Raw genomic sequence first — 20,962 nt, forward strand, 5'->3', positions numbered from 1 at the left:
TATTTATCATCATGTACTATTAATATTCTATTTAAAATTAATTAATTTATGAAATTTGCAGATAGACCCGGACTTTTTTGTAAACTTGTCGATATTTTTCGACATGAGAGGGAATAAAACAAATATTTTTTATTAATAAGAATATTATAAATACATTAATGTATCAATTAAGCGTTAGGTTATAGCCGTGTAACCTGCAAGGACGTAAAATTTAATCGGGGAGACAAAAAAATAAAGGATGTAATAAATAAAAAAGTTAAGAACAAGAATTTTATTCAATTCCTTTTGAAACGTCTAGATAAAGAAAAAATAATAGAGAAAAAAAAAACAAAGAATGTCAAAGGACACGATCGACTCGTCTCTTGGACGACGACTTGTCTCATTTTTGTGTCTCAAAGCCTTCAGAGAAACAAGAAAGAGATCCTAAGCCGTCGTGGATAAAGGCGAAAGAAAAGTATCGCCGCTGAAAAAAAAAAAAAAAAAAAAAAGAAGAAACGTCGAGGCTCCAGTTCAAAAGGTTCTATGGACGGAATTTCAAAAGTTCGTTTTAAGGGATATATATGAAAAGGTCGATCATAACTCAACTGCTATATTGATCTCAAAATGACACTTTTTATTTTATTTATATAAAATAATGTCGGGGGTATTTGATCTTAAAATGGGAAAACCATTGAGATGAAAATATATGTGTATGAACAGGCAAAGGGCAGGGAGGTATTTTTTTTGTTATTTATACAAGCCAACATAATTATTGTCATGTGATAAATTATTTTTTCAAACTCAGAATATTGTTTTTTGAATACAACACACAGCTTATCATTAAAAAAGAAAGAAATTTTGTGAAAACAATATTTTCTTAAGTAGCGAATCAATAAAAACTATTATGTTATTAATTTCATATCTTAATTGGAGAATAGTTTAACGGGGGGGGGGGGGGAACTAAATCGTGAAAAAAACGTTTTTTTTTATGAATTTTTTTTAGGCGTATGGATTGAGCTAATTTATTAAAACAGCACAGTCCGTGAGCACTGCTATTTAAAAACTACATTACCGATTTATTTCAAACTTAGTACACACTTTCTACGTATAAAATACCTCCCCCCAACGTTGAGTTTTAGAATTTTTTTTTACATCAAAGGGGTTTTCCAGCTCCAAAACGGCGCAAATTTTTGTAAAAAATAGCAGTTTTTACTTTAAATGACCATTAAAAAATGAAAAAAAAATATTTAGGGAACGTCCGGGGGAGGATTCAATAATGCTTTGACCAAATTTCAATGGTTTTTTATTTCAGATAATTTCCAGCTGAGATACACTGCTCACCGCAAATCATCTTTTTTTAAAAACGTTCTGGGAAAAGCTCCGTCACCGGCTTGTTTGCGGATACTTGTGCATAAAAAAATTACTTAATGTTGAATCTATACTTAATGATGTTCAAAAGGTTTTAATAAATTAGCTCAATCCATACGCCTAAAAAAAATTCATAAAAAAGCGTTTTTTTCACGATTTAGGCCGACCCCCCCCCTCCCCCCGCCTCAAGTGATAGAAGAAAATTCCAATGTATGTACACTATTTCAAAAAAGAAGATTAACAAATTTCGAGCTGAACTCAGATTTCTTCGATTACCCTAGTCAAAATATTTGACCGAAAAAGCTAAATCTGGCCGAAAATACTTCAAAACCATAGAATTTCGTTCAAAAAGGCCGAAATTCCACCAAAGTCGTAGAATTTTAGTAGAAAAGGCCAAAAGTTGGCCAATAAATTGAGTCAGCCTATTTTCGGCTATAGTATATTTTTTCTTTAATAAAGTCATAGAACTTGAAAAATTTTTAATTTTTCGAACATTTTAGGCCGTCTCAGTTAAATTTCAGCCTTGTGTTCACTAACAGAGCTTTTCGGTAGCCACTTTTCAGCCGGAAAAAATTTTATTATATTTTTTGCTTGAAATTTTCTTAGCCGAATAAGAAAATGATTTTGAATGAAATCCTCGTATTTTTACACGAATAATATTTTAGATGCAATATTTCCAATAGCATGATCTCTTATAAGAAGAAAATACAAAATTTTTAAGCTATTTTTTATTATCTAAATGATCTAAATGATAGTACTAGTATTTGGGATATAAAAATGAATTATTAATGTATATTTAGTGCATATGTATGTTAAATAATATATAAAAGGAGTTTCATATTCATACATCAAACTATGATTTTGTAGCGAAATTTTTTGAACGCTCACTGTTGAAAAATTATTTACCGATGTCTAACTGGCTGCAAAAGGATAAATGTTACCAATAAAAAATCTAAAAAATAATTTTTTTTTCATATGAAAAAAAAGTCTAAAGATTTTAGTGAAGTATTTACTAAATCCCTCTGTTGTAAAAAAATATAGAGGTAAAAAATTTCATATACTCGGTACTAAAAGAGAAAAAAATATAATTTAAATATTTATCAGAACATATTATATGAATTACTGCGTTTTTATCAACAATAAAAAAAAATACTGTCTTTACTACTGTAGTATCTCAAATATCATAAAAACCCCGAGGGATATACATTTATTGTACATCATAAAAAGAATCTAAAAGATAAAATTACATAAAAAAAAATATTTTTATTGAAATTATCTGAGTACTACATTTAGTAATCAAACAGAGCAATATTAAGATTTAAATAAAAATTTAATATTTTCGTTGGCAAAATTTTTAACGTTCATTTTCAGGAAATATTAAATTTATCCTCAACCTGGTTTAGTAGTTTCTAAATTTAAAAATTTATAGATGCGTAAAAAATGTGGTTTCTCTCATAGAAACTAAAGTTTTATAAAAATAAAATTATTTTAAAAACTTACATCGACTTTCATACCATGTACTGGATAACTGTTTTGAGTTGGCATCGCTTTCGGAACGAAACGATAAAATTCTTGGTCATTGAAGTACCATTTTATCGTATACAAAGGACCCTGAAGATCGTATATACATGATAAAGTTACTGCATCGCCTGAACGGACCATTGACGGTACAGTTATTTTTAAATTCTTTAAACCAGTTGCACCTTTAACAAAAAATATTAAAACAATTATTTATTATCATTATTTTTTTTTATCGATCCATTATTCCAATTCCATTCTTATGGCAGGGAGTTGAGCTTTTTTTTTTTTTATTGTCCATTGGTATTTTTGTTTTATTACACAATAACGTTGACCTCATTGAACGATAAATAAACGAGTTTGCAGGCTAGTATTTTATTTATATTTGTTTGCTAGAGGAAACTGCTGTAGATTTACGAAATTGTTATTAAAAGTGCGTATAGCCAATTTACGAGATCGTTATATTAATAAAAAAAAATAGTTGCGTTTCATTGTTAAGTGTTTCAAACAAAACTATATTTTATAAATAAAATATAACAGAGATAGCAAACTATGGCCAAAAAAATATTTAATTGAAATTGTGAATAGAAGCGAATTTTTTTTTGTGAAATAAATAAGAAAAAAATAAATGGGCATTGAATGAAACTCGATTTCTAATTCATTATATATTTTTTTTTTATTTATTATGGCATAGCCTTTAGTCGGCGCAATCGCAATTCTAATATATTTTTTTTTTTTTTCATGGATTTCGAGGGGATTAAATTGATAATTTATTTTTTCTTTTATTTTATGGATATTGAACTCGAGAGTGAGGATTAAATATTACAACTGAAAAGAAGATTAGCTGTGATTCCAGATTTAAAATAAATTAATAAATAATTTTTGAATTGAAGTATTTCTAAAAAATATTTTAAGTTTGAGTTTTTTTTTATAATTTCAGATTTATGATGATAGAAAAAAATTTAATTTGAATTTCGGATGAAATTGAAAAGTTTTTTTAAAAACTTTAGGATAACTTACACTTGCAAATAATTTATATTCAGTAATACTAGAGTTGAAGAAACGTTCCATTTATTATCGCTCATTATTCATTACTCGAGCTAGTAATATCTTACTTCAATCAATTCTGTAATTCAGATAGCTTTGAAGTTGGAAAAACTAAAAGTAATTAAGGAAAAATCAGACGATAGTAAAACGAACAAGACCTGAATAAATTAAAAATATTTTTTGATGATTGTATGCAAAGTTTCTGAAATTACGTTTCTTCTAATAATTATATCACTCGGAGCAATAATTGGGGAGTCACGCCTCAGAAATAATACGAAATCGGGCATATGCAATTTTCGTAACAAAGGCCAGGCTGCGACATTTTCGATAATAGATTATTATTTTTTGATGTCTGCAGGTTGAATTTCTCAAATTATGTTTTTTTTCTATAATAACTGAAATTTTTTTAACGATAATTGGGGAGTCATGTTATACAAATACGACAACATCGGGTCTGTGGCATTTTCATGACAAATTTCGTGTTTCAGGTGTTTGGTATTGTTCTGAAATTTAATAAATATCTCTTTTTGAAATCCCCCCTAAATTTATGTAAATACTCGGGTCGAAAACATTGATCCGATTTTAGCTTAACTAGATTGTAATTGCAGTGATTGGTCTGTCTTTGAATTTTAGTAAAAATTTTAAATTGTTTTTAATCTACACTGAGAGAAAAGTTCATGGTTGTGGTAACTAGAAGGGAGGAAATTAAAAAATAGTCATCTTAACTAATATTTCTAGTTTCTTGAACTATATCGTAGTGCCCGAAACTATTTGAAAGTAGTAGTTTTAACTAAGAATTTGTTTTGTTGTGGTAACTATTTAATATTAGTTCTCAGGACTTATACTTCAGCAGAACCAAAAATGTTTCAGCAATTGTACGATTATAATTTCATTAATTTAGCATCATTTAAGTCGTCAACGAATATAATTAAGGATTTTTCTTCATTATTTTTTTGTAGTGAGAATACCATTTTTTACTTAGTTACGTTCGCTATTGTCATTGTTCATTGAACTATAACACAGTTAAAAAAACTACGATATCATCTTACATTTTGCAACTATACATTAGTTATCTGAACTGAGGGTAATAGTTGAGGCTTCATTGAACTATGTTTTTCATAGTTCAGAAAATCAGTTTTTTCTCTGTGTAATGACGATCAAAAACAGATTAATAAGAATAATAGACAGTAAAAATCTGATTTTGATTTAGAGGTGACCAAAACCAGACCGAAAATTATTGAAAACACATCTGAAAATAGTCTAAATATGGAATCGTACGGGCAAAACTCGATTAATTTTCACATATGTTAATTAAAAACAAATAAAAAGTAAAATTGAATAGAAGTAACAGAATTTTTATTTGATTCAAAACAGATCAAATTGTTCGACCCGGGTATAACGACAAAATCAAATTTTTTCTGGCAAATTTTTGAGGGGGCCCCTTGTGCCCCAAGCATGAGCAGAATAATTTTTTTTTTCTTAAAAAATATCATTTTACTTAATTTTTTTTTCCAAAAGAAGTCTCGTTAATCTTATGAACCCACACTTTATCCGCATCGACATCCACTCAGAGGTAACTTCAACCTTATTTACTTTAAGACACTCAACTTACTACAGTGGACTATAGACTACCCTAAACAACAAATTCCAAAGAAAGTCCCTGCCCCTCTCCTCAACAGAAACTCTCTAACCACTAAAATTTCAGCAGGGTCACCACTTTGCCTGTGTAAAGCGGAAGCAAGTGCAGAAATAAAATCTTGAGACTCAGCAAACTCGGAAAATAATTTCTGCACACATAACTTACTTTTTTTATTTAAAAGAACAAAAGAAAAAAATGGAGTATACAACAAGCACTTATTATTAAAGACCTCAGCATTTCACACAATCCCCAGTCTGAGTCTGAGTCTGTAAATTGAATGCAGAGAATAAACAATTTGATTAAAAAACAAAAAAAAAATCTTTTGTGGAAAACACTCATAATAAAAATTTATTCTCCAGTTTTTTAATACCTAGACAAGCATAGACGAGAGTAAAAAAAACGTGAATTAAAAATACTAGACTAAAGCTTTAGTAGAAAAGCACAAGAGTGTTTATTTTAATAAGTATTGTCAAGCACTAACACTTTACTGACGTATAAACGATTAAAAAGAAGGGTTTAAAACAAAGTAAACGTAAGAGCTTTCTCATTAAAAGCTTGATTATCGATTTGTCATCTGAACGGCCTCGATTCAATTTCTCTGTTAATTATACAACTTTACTCCTCTCGTTGATTGCAATCTTCAGTCTCCTCGATACTCACTCCTTCCACTTTGTACTCTATTCCGAATCTCTTATTTTTACTCTTCATGTTCATCTTTTATGCACTAAATTAAATCCACTTTGTTGAACAATACATCACAAGACATTGCAAAGTAGACGTTACACAGGTAAGAATGGAAAAACAGAAGCAGCAGCAACAACAACAACAACAACAACAACAACAACGGCTAAAAATAGAGCACTGCTTAACGAAAACCTCGAGAAACTTGCTGGCACGCAATTAATTTTCATAACCCTCTGGTATATTTTATGACGCCGTATTAGAGGTCGCTTGTGTGACGCCGGGGGGTATAAAGAGTAACGGGGGTGGAATTTTAACTGTCTAGTTTGCTATACCAAGAATGGGTAATTGGAACCACAAATAACCGAAGAGCCTGCTGAGGAAGCATAAAAAAGTTTATAAAAAGAGGTTTATTCAACAAAAATGCGCAATATCGAAGCTATTATTTTGACTTTCAAAAAATAATCTTATTAATTTATTTTATATTATTATTCATTATTTAGTTACTGAATATTTTTCTTCATTTATTTGGTTTTATATTTATGAAACAAGTGAGGGTTTTTTTAACTATGGTGAAAATTAAAGTTTTATGAACCTCGAATATGAACTGTTGAGGCTCTACTCTCGCTTGAAGATTTTTTATTAATTCACTGACATTAAAATTGTATTTACAGTTGATGTATTGCGCTAAAAGGGTGTAATAAGGATGATATTATAAGGAAAGCATGCTAATAAACTGACATGGGGCTAATTTAACTCGATAAACTTTGATAGTCCTGTCAAAAAGTTTAATTTAATTTAGATTTTCAGTGTTGGCCGCTGGTCTGTACGTTTTTATATTCTTGTAAACACGATAACTCTGGAAAGAATCAATTAATCGACTTGATTATTTTTACACCAGCTCTAGATAATTATAGAAAATAACTCTATTGAATATCTCTATTCAAATCCTTCTCGTTAAATTATAATAAATAAATTAAAAATACGATTGATAGTTGTCACGAAGTCGGCTGATATTTTTGTCTCCTTGTCTATCTTGTTAGATTTTTTCTCACTGTCTACTCTCTCTAACGAGTACTAGCAGCGGCATGGGCGAGGCAGTAGTAAAAACTGTCGGCTTATAAAAACATGGTGACCGTTATAAGAAAAATGGCGGTTTAATTTAAAAAATTTAACGTGACATATATCACAGATATAACGACTCAGTCATCGATGTTTAGATTTATAAAATATCAATCAATAACGAATTTTTGTATTCCGAATATACATGCGGCCGTCTACAATGTCATGAATATAATTATACTATTTCTTGATTTAAACAGATAAAAAAATTTGGTTAATCCGATATTTGAGAATTATCAACCCGAGACATACAAACTTAATACATTTTTGTCGTGAGATTTATTTGCAGTGAGATATTATTGACTAAGATATTTTACATGAGATATTTTGAGTCAGATGTTTTTGGCTGAGATATAAAGAGCGGTCACCATTTTAATAATAAGTAACAAAGTTTTATAATATTATTTATATCGAATAATTTTTTTTTATTAATACATTAAAATCATGAGTTTAATTAAGTAAAAAATATTTAAATTACCATTGAAAAACTTTTACTGCAATCGCTAATAAATTCGTATGGTTTAAAAAACGTGTTAAAGACTGCACCTGTACACAGTAAAAAAGGATTCGTCAAACTCAACACATCCGTGTGTAAAACGAACGTTTTACACTTATTTATATGTTACTTCAACATGTTGTAAGTGTTGAAAGAAAGTTACACACGCATAAGTTAAAAATAAAAATTTTCCAACATTTCTTTTGTGATGGTCGAGATTATTTTTAACATATTTTGTGTGTTGATTTGATAGTAACATATAAAAAGTGTTACTTTCGAATAAAATGACATTTCTGTGTGTTAAAAAATCAATCGATTGCGACAGTTCAAACAAGATAAATACTGTATGTTAAATTGACACACTAAAGTGTTAAAAATTCAACACTCAGAATTTCAACACACGTTTTTTTTTACACTTTGACGATTTGTTTTTTACTGTGTAGATTTTCCCAGTCTTTAGTCAACATGTAATTTTTTCATAAATTTGAATGGAGTGTAATGGAAACAATAATTAACATAACGAACATTAAATAAAGGGGATAGCACTTAGCGGAAATGTAGAAAAGCATAAACTGTTAAGCAGAAAGCAAACTACTGATGGGAGGGTAAAGAAGCTGTAATTGCCGCAAAAAGTCCATTGAGAGTGCATTATCCAGTCTGAGACGTTAACCTCCATCTGTATGCAAGCGATTCCAGAAAGTTTGGAGAGACCCCAAGCTTTACAGGAATAAATATATATTCCAGAGCATGTATCCCCAAGTGTAATATCGCACTTTCCGTCCACTAACCCCTCGACTTCCTCATCCCGGCTGGTTAGTTGCCGGATTCAGGGAGGAATCGGGGAGTTAAAACTGTCGGAAAAGGGAACGGGCGGATTGGAGGATACGATCGCCATCTGACCACAAGTTTTTAGCTTTAAGCCGTCTCGTAGATCGCACACACCGACTGCAGAGTTGAGACTACAGGCTTAGAGTTTTGCTGGTATGGTGCTTCGGAGCTTAGTGACAAAACTATTTACTATACGAGAATTTGTTCGGGTTCTTGTGGGAAGTATTAAAAACATAAAAAAAACATAACAAAGTTGGGCACCGGCGTTAGCTAGTGGTGGCAGTGGCGGCCGCGTCAGTGGTAAGAGTAAGGGTTGGTTTTGTAGATAATTGAAAAATCAATGAAGGATTATTAGCAAGCGGAAACGTGCCAGAGAAGTAATCCCAGACATGCACGGATCATCCGGTGATAATTAACGACCGTCTGTGGTCTACAATAATTATCGGTCTGACATTATAGACTGAGTGGCGTAATAATCGACCGGATTATTAAAGCGAGAGCTTGAGAATTGTATCGAGGGTTGTTATTATTATCGTTAACACAAAAAACCAACCCGAGTTAATGAGGGAATGAATACTTGATTAAAGCTAATGAATCTCAATTGGGTTTTTTTTTCTCTTTTCCTGTTTGTATTGCGCCGGTTATTATTAAGAGGAAGTCAAGTGCGGAGTAATTAAAAATTATTGAGGGGCTCGAGATACTTTTGTTGATGAATTTTAAAATATGAGAATAAATATTGAGATTATATTTTATTTTTAAAGTTGTAATAACAAGTAATTAATGTTCAGCGAGCAATAATTTAACAAAATATCTTTCGAAAGATATAAGTCTTATTTACTTGAATGCTGAGATTTTGTTAAAAAATTATTGTCCGTTTTCTCAAGTCCGCAATATTTCTGCAACGATTCGTCTTACTTCCGGATTTACGGCGCCATTATTTTCCGCGAGTACCTTGCGATGGTTTAAAAGCTACTCACTCGCTGGCCCGCGGAAAATGCCCGTCAAGAAAATTTATCTAGAGAAATAGACGAGCGTCTGTGTTAAATCCGTTTATTCAACCGTACGTATAAAGAAACCGACATTTCTTAAATTTAACGAGATTGACGTTAAAAATAAAAATAAATTGACGTTCATACTTTTAAGTCTTTTTTTTTTTCAATATTTCTCTGCAAGAGAGTCTAGAAAATTTTCAGTATCAATATCCGTTGACTTCAATTAGATTAGATATCAGAGTATGTGGATTTTTTATTGAATAATTTCATTTTCTTGACTGTAATACGTTACGTAACGAAGTAGCACACTGAAAGTCGTACGTTTTGTTAACTCAAGTCCCCCAGAGCTCTTTTACTCACGTACATTTTTTTTCTTTTCTTTGTTATTTTTTTATTTTATTTTGTACGGATCGTTGTTTCAACTATGCCGTGACGTTTGGTAAATTGAAAATTCAATTTTCACGGGTTATTGCTTTTCACCACACCCATTTTTTATTATTTTACTGTGGCATTCACTTTATTTGTCATTCATTTTATAAATGTTAATTTATGTTTTATATTCGAGAACGTGGAGGAAATTTCGTGTACAATTATCATCCATTTATATTTTAAATATAAATAAACTTGATAATTATTAAAATCAATACCATTCTGTACCAATTGGAAATTTACGAAATGTTATTGGATTACTTTTAAAACTTTCAAACTTCATGATTTTTTAAATGAACACTAAAATTTTTGAATCGGAGAAGTATTTCGATTTTTTTAATTTTTCCAGTTTTCGAATTGAAAAGATATTTTTGAGCTTAATTGGTTTTTTCTAGGACAAATTATCAAAAATGTTCACAGAAAAAAAGGACTTCTCGGTTCAAAAAATTTTTCGCGCCAAGAAATTCTTTTTTTCTGTGTATAACAAAAAAATACCCATTTAATTTTAGTAAAAAGTAATATATTGTATGACCAGGGATAAAACAAAACGATTTCAGACAAGAGAGAGGTTGACTGTCCAAGTTGAAGGAAAAAGCTGCCATCAAATGAAAACAGAAGTTCAGTTTCATTCCACCACACACGATATTTTTCATAATTACCAGTATTAAAAATTAGAGGCTAAATGTCGGGAATAAATGAAACTGAGGAAACGTAAGACCAATAGCGCATGAATAAATTGAACTGTCAACTTGGTTGGTTACAATGACATGATTATTTCTGAGGTTTACAGTTTACAAATGTGATTCTGACTATACTGAAATAAAGTCAGAAACTAATTTCGCGCGTAGAAACAAGAAAGTTCTGTCCCTAAGGCACAAACTGATCAGTTTCAACTTAGTAAATTGCATTGGTTTGAAATTGACTTGTTTCTCTCGATGAAACGTGTAATTTTCAATCCAAGTGACATAAAAGAAATATCAATGACAATTATAAAAAAAATTTCAAAGCATTTGGAGTTCCGACTACACCGAATTTTTATGGAAAAAATGTGGAACGCTTTACTTCTGTGTATCCAATCAAAGAATGAGTATTTCCCATAGAAAAAAAATTTAAAACAATTAATTAGGTTTTTATCTCAAATTTGCTAATCAATTAAAAATTCTAACAGATTTTCTTTTATTGGAAATGAGAAAAATATTGTGAGTTTGTTTCAATACAGACACTAAAAATAATTAATAACAGCAACTAATAATATTACTTGTTTTTCAACGGTATACTTTTGGAAAGTTCAACCTATACCTTTCATAACCAATACATGGTATCTACAAAAAAAAACTACCATGTCACCAGCATGTTACTAACAACTTGTGCCTCCGCCAGCGAACAGAAGACGCAAAAAAAATATTGAAAAAAAAGTGTATTATCTAAAAAAAAAGCGCCATCTGCTTCATCTGACCTCATGTTCCAAAATTTCAGCTTAAGCTTGATAGGCGAAAAAAATTAGTCATCTATAAAAAGAGCGTCATATTACTAACTATATATATTAGACTGTTTCAAATTAGGGGACTATTTTTTTTTTTTTTTGATAAACATTAATAAATCGAAAGGGTAACTTAAAATATGGTGACAGTTAAAATTTGAGCTCCTAATATTGATATTTAGAGGTGGCTATTGATAATTTTCGATTTTTCATTTAGTAACATGGTAAAAAATACATAACTTGAACATTTTGTAGCAAATTTACTGATCTACAAAATCTCCTAAAACAATAGTGTTCTGATCGATTTTAAGAGCTTGGCATTAAAATCGAAATAACTAGATGAGATTGCAGAATTTTTAAAAAATTTATCAGAAATAATTTGTAGGAAATAAAATTGTCTACAAAAAAGATTCTATGATATTTTTTATTTTAATTGTTTTTCTAGTATACAGCCGTAGTAACGGCTTTTTACACTTTTTGCCTTTATATCGCAACTGCTTTACTTCTCTTTCTGCCTTCATTGTGCGGCTGTGGCCCGACTTGTGCTTATACTGTACTGCATCATTACGGTGATGCCCTACAACCTTCCTTGTGCAATGAAGGTGTAGTGGCGTAGGGAAACCACAGAGAAAACCTAGCCAGTACAGTTTCGGTTTGGGTGACGCTCCAGTGATCGATAAAATTCCCATTTTACCGATCACTGGATCTTCATCCCGCGCCTAACGGTCAGAGACCTTCGTTCGAACCCAACGCGTGGCTAAACGGTCACCCAGCCAAGTAGTGGCCATGCTCAATGCTACTTAACTTCGGTGATCGCCCGAGCCACGCGTGTGCCGAATGGCTGCCTCAGCCGCTTAGATTCTATGATATTTTATGATAAGTCCAATGGTTTCGCCGGAAAAGTAAAAAGATGTCGAAATTGACTCTAACTTGACTTCAAGCTCCAATAACTTTTAAACAGATGGATTTATCAAAAAATAATAAGAGACTTTTTTTGTAGAGCATTCAATTTCCTACAAAAAACTGTATTGAGAATTTCTGAATCCTCATTAGTTGACATGGTATAAAATTCAGAACGAGCAAAAACAAGTTCTTCGAATTGTATCAAACTTTGACGTCGGATATCTTGTAAATGGTTGAATTTATGCAAAAATCATAAAAGATCTTTTTTGTAGATCAGCAAATTTGCTACAAAATGTTTAAGAAGAGATTTTTTGTATCTTGATTTTTTCGGAAGTTATGTATTTTTTACCATGTTACTAAATGAAAAATCGCAAATTATCAATAGACACCTCTGAATATCAATATTAAGAGCTCAAATTTTAACGGTCACCATATTTTGAGATACCCTTTCGATTTTTCAAAGTTCTTAAAAAAAAAAATAGTTGCTTAATTTGAAACAGTCTAATATATATACTGTAAAAATATGCGGAGTGAACGCGGATTAAGTATGGAGTGAATGCGGAGCAGATGACTTTTTATTTATTTAATTTCCTCAGAGTGAATTTCCCTCCGATCCCGAGTTTTAATGTCAAATCAAACTCTCCTTCGGAGTGAAATTCAGTCTGATGGGATTAAATAAATAAAAAGTCATCCGCTTCGCATTTACTCCAGATTTAATCTGCGATCACTCCGTAAATTGTTTACAGTGTAATTTTCCACATCTATTATTTTAGTTACAAAACATGAATCAATAAACGCAATAATTTTCAATAATCTCTGGATTAAAATTAAAATCTAAATATTAAATGATTAAAATAGCTTTATGGTTCCCGACCTCGACTGCAAACTCACAACAGCAAATATTAGACATCCATAAACCCAATAAAACTTTAATGTAAATACCATAATAATAAACGGGGTTATAATTATTGAAATTTATATCTCATTAGTCGTTATAGGTCATTGCTCATTACTCGTTACTCATTACTGATAACTCATTACAAATCCGCACACGTTAAATCTTTGTATAAGTATCTGATTAGTTTAACAGTCAAATATAAACTATTTGCATATAAATTTTTTATATAAACGAAATTACGTATTAGTACGCACGACAAAACGTTGATTTAGAAAACCAACATCCCTTTTATTTAACGAATTCGTTTCTGTTTTCAGTTAACGAATCGCTTCTGTTTATAGTTAATCCAAATATTTATATTATTTTGATGGTAATGATGAGCAAACAATATTTACTTCTTTATTGATTATTTAAATTATCAGATATTTTATTTTTAAAAATCTGTATTTTAAAATTTAAATTTACTACAATGAAAAAAATTAGCGAAGTGAAGGCGGAGCGGATGACTGTTTATTTATTCATTCCCCTTGGAGTGAAATCCACTTCTAAAAAGAGTTAATTTTAATATTAAACCTCCGAATCGAAGTGAGTGTGGATTAAAATGAAACCCAGATCACTCCGAAATCACTTCTCTAAAAATACAAACTTCCTGTTGACTCCGTACACAGTAAAAAAAATTTTGTAAAAAGTAACACATAATTGTGTGTTACAACAACATTTTACACAAATTTTTATGTTGTTTAAACATTCTTCATTTTTGTAACACAAAAAATCTGAAAACTGCCTGACCCCGCAGGCCAGCCCCAAAACTTCCCGCTGTTTTCGAGCTCAGGGAGCTCGGAAATATTATTACTTGTAAATTTGTTAGGCCGGTGAAACATACCTCCACTGAAAAATTCTAATTATTGTCCGACGATATCTTTGGATGGAATGAACCGATTTGAACGTTCTTGGTGGCAATCGAAAGGGCTCAACAAGACTCAAAACTGAATACATTTTGAGGCGAATCAGGCAAGTGGTTTATAAGTTATACGCAAAAAACCAAAAACAAAAAAAATTTTTAATTTTTATTCTTCGTATAACTCGTAAACTACATGACCGATTTACCCCAAAATCTAATCAATTATGAGTTTTGGAGAGCCCTTTCGATTGCCACCAAGTACGTTTAAGTACGTTTCGGTTGATTCATTCCAAAGATATCGTCGGACAAAAAAAGTTTACACACACACACACATACACACCGACGTCCATCCGGGAATAGTCAGAATAGCTTCCAAGGACCTCAAAACGTCGTCATCTGATGGAAATTCGATTTTCGAAAATCGGGCCGAAACCAATAACTTCCCTTTTTTGAAAATTTTTAATTTTCTTAGCGGGAAGTTAAAAAATGTTAATATTCACTTTTACCAGTTCTAAAACTTTAACACATTAAAATGTTATCTGCAAAACACACATAAATTGTTAAATTAACATTTTTATTTGTTTTATTTTCATACTTATAAACATTTATGTATATAAGCTTAACAAATGGCTGCGGTAAATTTAACACATTCTTAGTATTACTTTAATGAATTAACACTCGTTCATTGTTAAAGTTACATTTTAAAAGTGTTAACACTTGTTTAGACATTAACACTGAGTAAATTTTTCTTTTGTTTCAATTAACATTTCTTGTGTTAAAGAAGTGATCAAACAACACAAAAATGTTAAATATTTAACATAAAATTTTTAACACAGACTTTTTTCTTTACACAAATACAAAAAATTTTTTACTGTGTATGCTGAGTGATTTTTTTTTAAACTCCCGAATTCTGAGTGACGGAGTGAATTAAAATCCGTAATTACTCCGAATTCACTCCCAATTTTTTACAACGTCGTAAAAGATTAAATTTATCTATTGAAAATTTTATCGATATTAAAAAAATTCAATAATTGCTAAAAATTTTTCGAGTTTAAGAAAAGATCGTAAGTGCAGTAGACTAAAATTAATGAAATAAAAATGATTTATCTTTTTGGTTTAATAGGATAAATGTAAGTAAGATGTTACCTGGTTAAGTAATTTTATGGGTAATATTTTATATTACCCGGGAAAAAAAGAGAAATCACAAGACTTTTTTCCTCGTTTTATTTTGCTCTACTAAGTAATTTTTGCTGAGCTTTTTTTCCGCAAAGAAGTTTAACAAAAACGGAGATACATAAAAAAAGTGTAATAAGTAATGACTAATAAGATTAGTGGAGACAAAAATAGTCTATTTATATTATTGTAGACAACTAATGAAGATGTTACTTAATAAATTAAAGTATTACCCAGAAATAAAAAAAAAAAATAAGATCGTAATAAGAGAAAATACGAAGGAATAAAAAAAGTTTAATCTGGATTTACGCCAGACGTAAGTTGAGAAAGAAAATGAGTCGTCTTGAATGACGTAGAGTGATTGTGGTAAATGTAAGAACCTAACTAGTGCAATTGTGATAAAATATTGAGCTTGTAAATCTTCTTTACACCTTGACATATATATATATATATTTTTTTTTTTTATAAAAAAGTTAAATCTAAACACGGAAATACGTCAGGATGTAAACGATTGGAAAAGTTTTCTGTATCGACACACGCTATACAGTTAATTTTTCGAAACTCGTGTTTTGCTTTATAAATAAATAAAGAAGTTAAGAAAGTTAATAAAAAAAATACGAACTAAATTTGACAAAAGAAATCAATAAGTAGGAAAAAAATTTTATTGCAAGAAACAGTAAAAAAAATGTCGACGGACTTATTAGTGGAACCGAGAATTCCAAGGAATCGAAAGAGTGATGGAAAAAAATAAACCGAGGGAATGAGAATACTGGAGGTAAAAAAAATATTAGGAAATTCGGGAAAAATGGGGTCGCTGTTCTATTTTATTTTCGCGGTCGTCGCGACGAGAGATGAAGTTTTTCACCCGTGAAAACGAGAACCCTGATGAGAAGAATCTCTTCTTATTTTCATTTTTTTCATATGCTTTTTATTTTGTCAAGTTATTTTTATACCATCTTATATTCATGAACTTAAACTCACCAATTCTCACTATCGTATAAAAATTTATATTTTCCCTATGAAATTTATTTAATAAGATCCTTATCAAACCGTAAAGTGAATCAAGCTAATTAAATACTTAATTGTCATAAAAATTATTTAGTTAACTTTTGATGGTATTCTTTAATTAAACGAATAAAAAAAAATTAACTTATAATTTTTTATTAAATAATTTAAAGTGGAAAAAAATGTAAGTTGATACTGAGTATATACTTTATCATGATAAAATGAATTCATTAGCGCAGAAAAGATTTTATGTTCTCTTAATTCATTTCTTAATATAATTTACTTAACTTGCAAGTTATTTACTATGTACACAGTTAGAAATTTTGTGTCTTTGTGTTAAAAAATTATTTGGTTAAATTTTTTGTGGTGATTTTCTACACAAATCTGTTAATTCAACACAAACCGTTTGTGTTATTTTACTTTAACTGATTTTTTATGTTGAATGATTAGAAAATCTGTAATGTAAGACATTTCTCGTGTTATTCGAAAATTAACACAAAATTTGTGTTGTTTAGCTAAACACTCCCGCGCATTTTTTCATTACTATCACCAAGCAAAGCATTTTAGCAGCATTGTCTGCAAGGAAACTTGGATTATAATTGATTTACAATTAAATATAATCATAGATAACTTTAATATTTTTATAATCAGGTTCAATGATTTTTTTATTCTCATTTTACGGTAGGATAATTCATAGCTCCGTTTATTTGAAAAATCACAGAAAATCGAACTAATTGTTTGCTAAGTTGACATAAGTTGTACTAAGGTTAGATCAGTATACTTGAGTTGGTTAGGTTATGTGCTTATATTTATTAGTTAATTTTAACACGAAAAGTCTGTTAAATTTACACAAATTTCCTGTCAAAATAACAGATTTGTGTTCAATTATTTAACATGAAATTTGTGTTAAAGATCAACACAAACGCAATGTGTTGAATTAAAACAAAAATTTGTGTGGACCCTTTGCAGCACACGATTTGTGTTTAATTTAACACAAAATTTTTATCTGAGTAACTGCGTAAATTATGAGCGTTATGATGATATTATTTTTAAATAATTATATTTTATTTTCGTAAATTAGTATAGCTAATATAACCGTTAATGTATATATATATATATATATATATATATATATATAAATATATACATACGACTATTTCAATAGAACCATTGTAATAGTAATATACAACTCGAAATTTAAAATAAATTATATGTAAATATAATTTTACTCTTGACTTGACTCGACAACTTGCAACGTTACATTCCTTATCATCTTATTTTTAAATATTAACTGTCTTTCTTTACATTAATTTAAATATATTACGCTTTTGTGTAGTTTACATTATATGTAAATTTATTTGAATATGATATTGGGTATAAAATTCTGTTTTTATTAATAAACAAAAATAAATTAATTATTTAATAAAATGTTATTTATTTTTTACTCTGATTCACTCAAAAATTTTTGTTCGTGTATTTCTGTTAATAAATTTGAATGTATCAAATAGAAAATTTGATAAATAAATAATGTAACTTTATTTATTTTTTCGTTATTAAATGAAATGAAAATAATAACTTCTACCTTTCATTTTTATTAAATTAGTATTTAAATAAATTTTAATGGATATTTGAAATATGGATTTTTTAAATTTTACGTTATGAAGAATTATCAAAAATCCATTTTTATAATTAAATTGTCAAAACATTTTTTTTTTATGTACTTGAATAAAAAATTTATCACTAATTTACTGAGTATTAATTTTCAGAACCTCGTTATTTTTATAAGTATCGTATTATATTACACAAGCTTTTACGTCAGTTATATTTTCAACGTCCAAAAAAAAATTAATATATATGGGGCATTCCACGCCAAATCAGACGGTTTCAAAAATTGTTTTTTCCGATTTTTTTAATTATTTGGTATTTTTTAGTAACCCTCAAAAGAGGCTTCCTGGTAAATTTTAAGATTTTTTTGAACAATGGTTCAAAAAATATTGAATGTTCAAAAAAACCGCTCTTTTTATGTTTTTTTGATCTAGTTTTTAAAACTGTGTGTATCCTTCGATTTTCTTGAAAATTTTCTATCTTTAGAAACGCCCTTCCATAATTACTATTTTTTTTCGCTATAAATTATTACCAGTACGGATTTTTGATACTGTTCGCTTGTTTTTCTTACATATTATTAATTGATTTCGATATTTTTTTGTTCTGAGTAGGGATTTGAAAGCAGTAAGCAAAATTAAATGTTATTTATTAGACAGAAAATTTTCAAGAGAATCAAAGGATACACACAGTTTTAAAAACACGATTGTAAACTTAACATTCAAAAATCTTGATTCAAAACATTCGTATATTTGTATCTTGTATTTTTTGCTGTAACGGTCATCTAAAAACGAAACTTTTGAAAAAAAAAAATCATTGAATTTTGACCATTATTACAAAAGTTATGGTCAAATAACCATTAAAAGAGAAGTTTTTTTGAAAATTCGATATTTTTTGAACCATTGATAAAAAAAATCTCACAAGTCACCAAGAAGCTTCTTTCGAGGGGTACTAAAAAATACCAAATAATTAAGGAAATCGAAAAAAAACAATTTTTGAAACCGTCCGATTTGGCGTGGAATGCCCCATATATATATATATATTGTCTTATTGAGAGGTTTGCATGTTTAGGTTTCCACTATATAAAATGGTGTATTACCGTAAGGTGGACGGTGTGGCTCAATAAGTTATAGACCAAATTGAACGGAATATAGTATAGGGCCGGATAGCTCAACTGGTAGAGCACTCGGCGCGTTACCGAATTGGTCTGGGTTCGATTCCCGGTTCGGGCTATCTAGTCGAACCAGATATATATATATATATATATATATATATATATATATATATATATATATATATATATATATATATATATATAAATATCTATTTTATATATATAATATTTATATAAAATTCATGTTATTGAAGTAAAATACAAATAAATATTGACAGACCGTTTTTTAAATATTAAAAAAAATTTTCAAAAATATATATTATTGCATATATATGTATACATATTTAAAATCAATTGCAAACATGACATAACAAAGTCTGTGAATAAGTTATTAAATATTTTTTTTTTTATAGAAAAAATATTTCTATAAAATTCAAATATTTGAATGTGCATAAAATAAATAAATAAAAGTTAATTACAAAAGAACTGTAACTTTAGAGAGCATGCCAACAAAAATTTCGTTTACTCTGTGGAATAGATTTAAATTTTAACAAAAACTAAAATCCGATTGAAAGAAAAAATAACCAAGTAAATCTTGCTCGTAAATAAATAATATTCGTACATCAAACTGAGCAGTAAAATGTTTTGAAAAGTATTAAAATTAATTTAATGTTCGCGAGTACATTTTTAAAATACCTATAGACGTTAGTAGATTACGACTTCTGCTACTAGTACTGCTAAGACTATTACATTTGCAGATAAGTATATATATTTGAAAAAAAAAAAACTTGAATAAATGCTAGTTTGACGTTCTGTTTACTCCCGACTCCATAACCATTTCGAGTATTAAAAGTGGACAATTTCATTCTTTGGGTTCTTACGTTGCCAACGATAACGACTTACACAAGAACTTGTCGTCGTATCCACTACGAATCTCTTTTATATTGTGTCTGACTACATCCCAACTATTTCTACTTGCGTAAAAGCACTCGTTTTATTATAGTTTTCTCAAGAATGAGATTGTCATTGAGATACGATTATTTTAACCATTTGAATTTTTAGATTGTACACTTTAGAATAACAATATGTTAAATGTTGTATTAAATGTTTTCAAAAAATAATTGTTTTTATAATTAGAAAAAAAGTTTATGAGAATTTAATGGGCCAGAGCTTAACACATTTTCTTAACGATAGAAATTTATTAGTTATCGCACTAACAATAGTATATTGCATAGTTAGGATACTAAGATAGTCTTTATGTGGCGAGGGCAATGTTTTCAGCACGAGTCGTAGGGTTACATACACGGCTCGGAGACGTGCTGAAATCATTGCGCTTGCCGGATAAAGACTATCTAAGTGTTCTACTATGCACTATATTTTATTCAACAATTGCCTGATTTACGCGATTAATGGCAATCTGCGAAGCGAAGTCTGTGGCTGTTTAGCGACACGGTACACCCACAAAATTACAACAAACCATCGGCTTTAAAATTCAGAATTCATATTTAATTGATTTAAAATTTACTTGGATGTTTTAATTATTAATTTCAATATTTATTAACAAAATAAATACAATACAACCACGCGGTATAACCCACTCCCTATATGATGAATTGAATTGACCATATTTAGTTTACTAGCCGTTCAACATGGATTTTGACAAAAAACTTTAAGTCGTTCAACGAGTTCTTACGATGTTTAAGAGATGGAGCTCAGTTAAAAATCTTGAGACGCGTGGTGAAATGTCATTTCAACACTCACTTTTCACAACGCCGGTGGAAGTCGAG

The 20,962-nt window shown here is 29.5% G+C and overlaps 1 protein-coding gene across 3 annotated transcripts in view; it reads right to left on the bottom strand.

Moving 5' to 3' along the window:
• Positions 1 to 20,962, bottom strand: part of LOC130677794 (uncharacterized) — a 211,547-nt gene that overhangs the window by 29,730 nt on the left and 160,855 nt on the right. For all 3 annotated transcript variants that reach the window (XM_057484660.1, XM_057484659.1, XM_057484661.1), the window contains one exon: positions 2,848 to 3,050. In XM_057484660.1, the coding sequence (XP_057340643.1) occupies positions 2,848 to 3,050 (203 nt within the window). The remainder of the gene's footprint in view (positions 1 to 2,847; positions 3,051 to 20,962) is intronic.

Source organism: Microplitis mediator, chromosome 11 (assembly GCF_029852145.1).
Source record: "Microplitis mediator isolate UGA2020A chromosome 11, iyMicMedi2.1, whole genome shotgun sequence".
Lineage (NCBI taxonomy): Eukaryota > Metazoa > Arthropoda > Insecta > Hymenoptera > Braconidae > Microplitis > Microplitis mediator.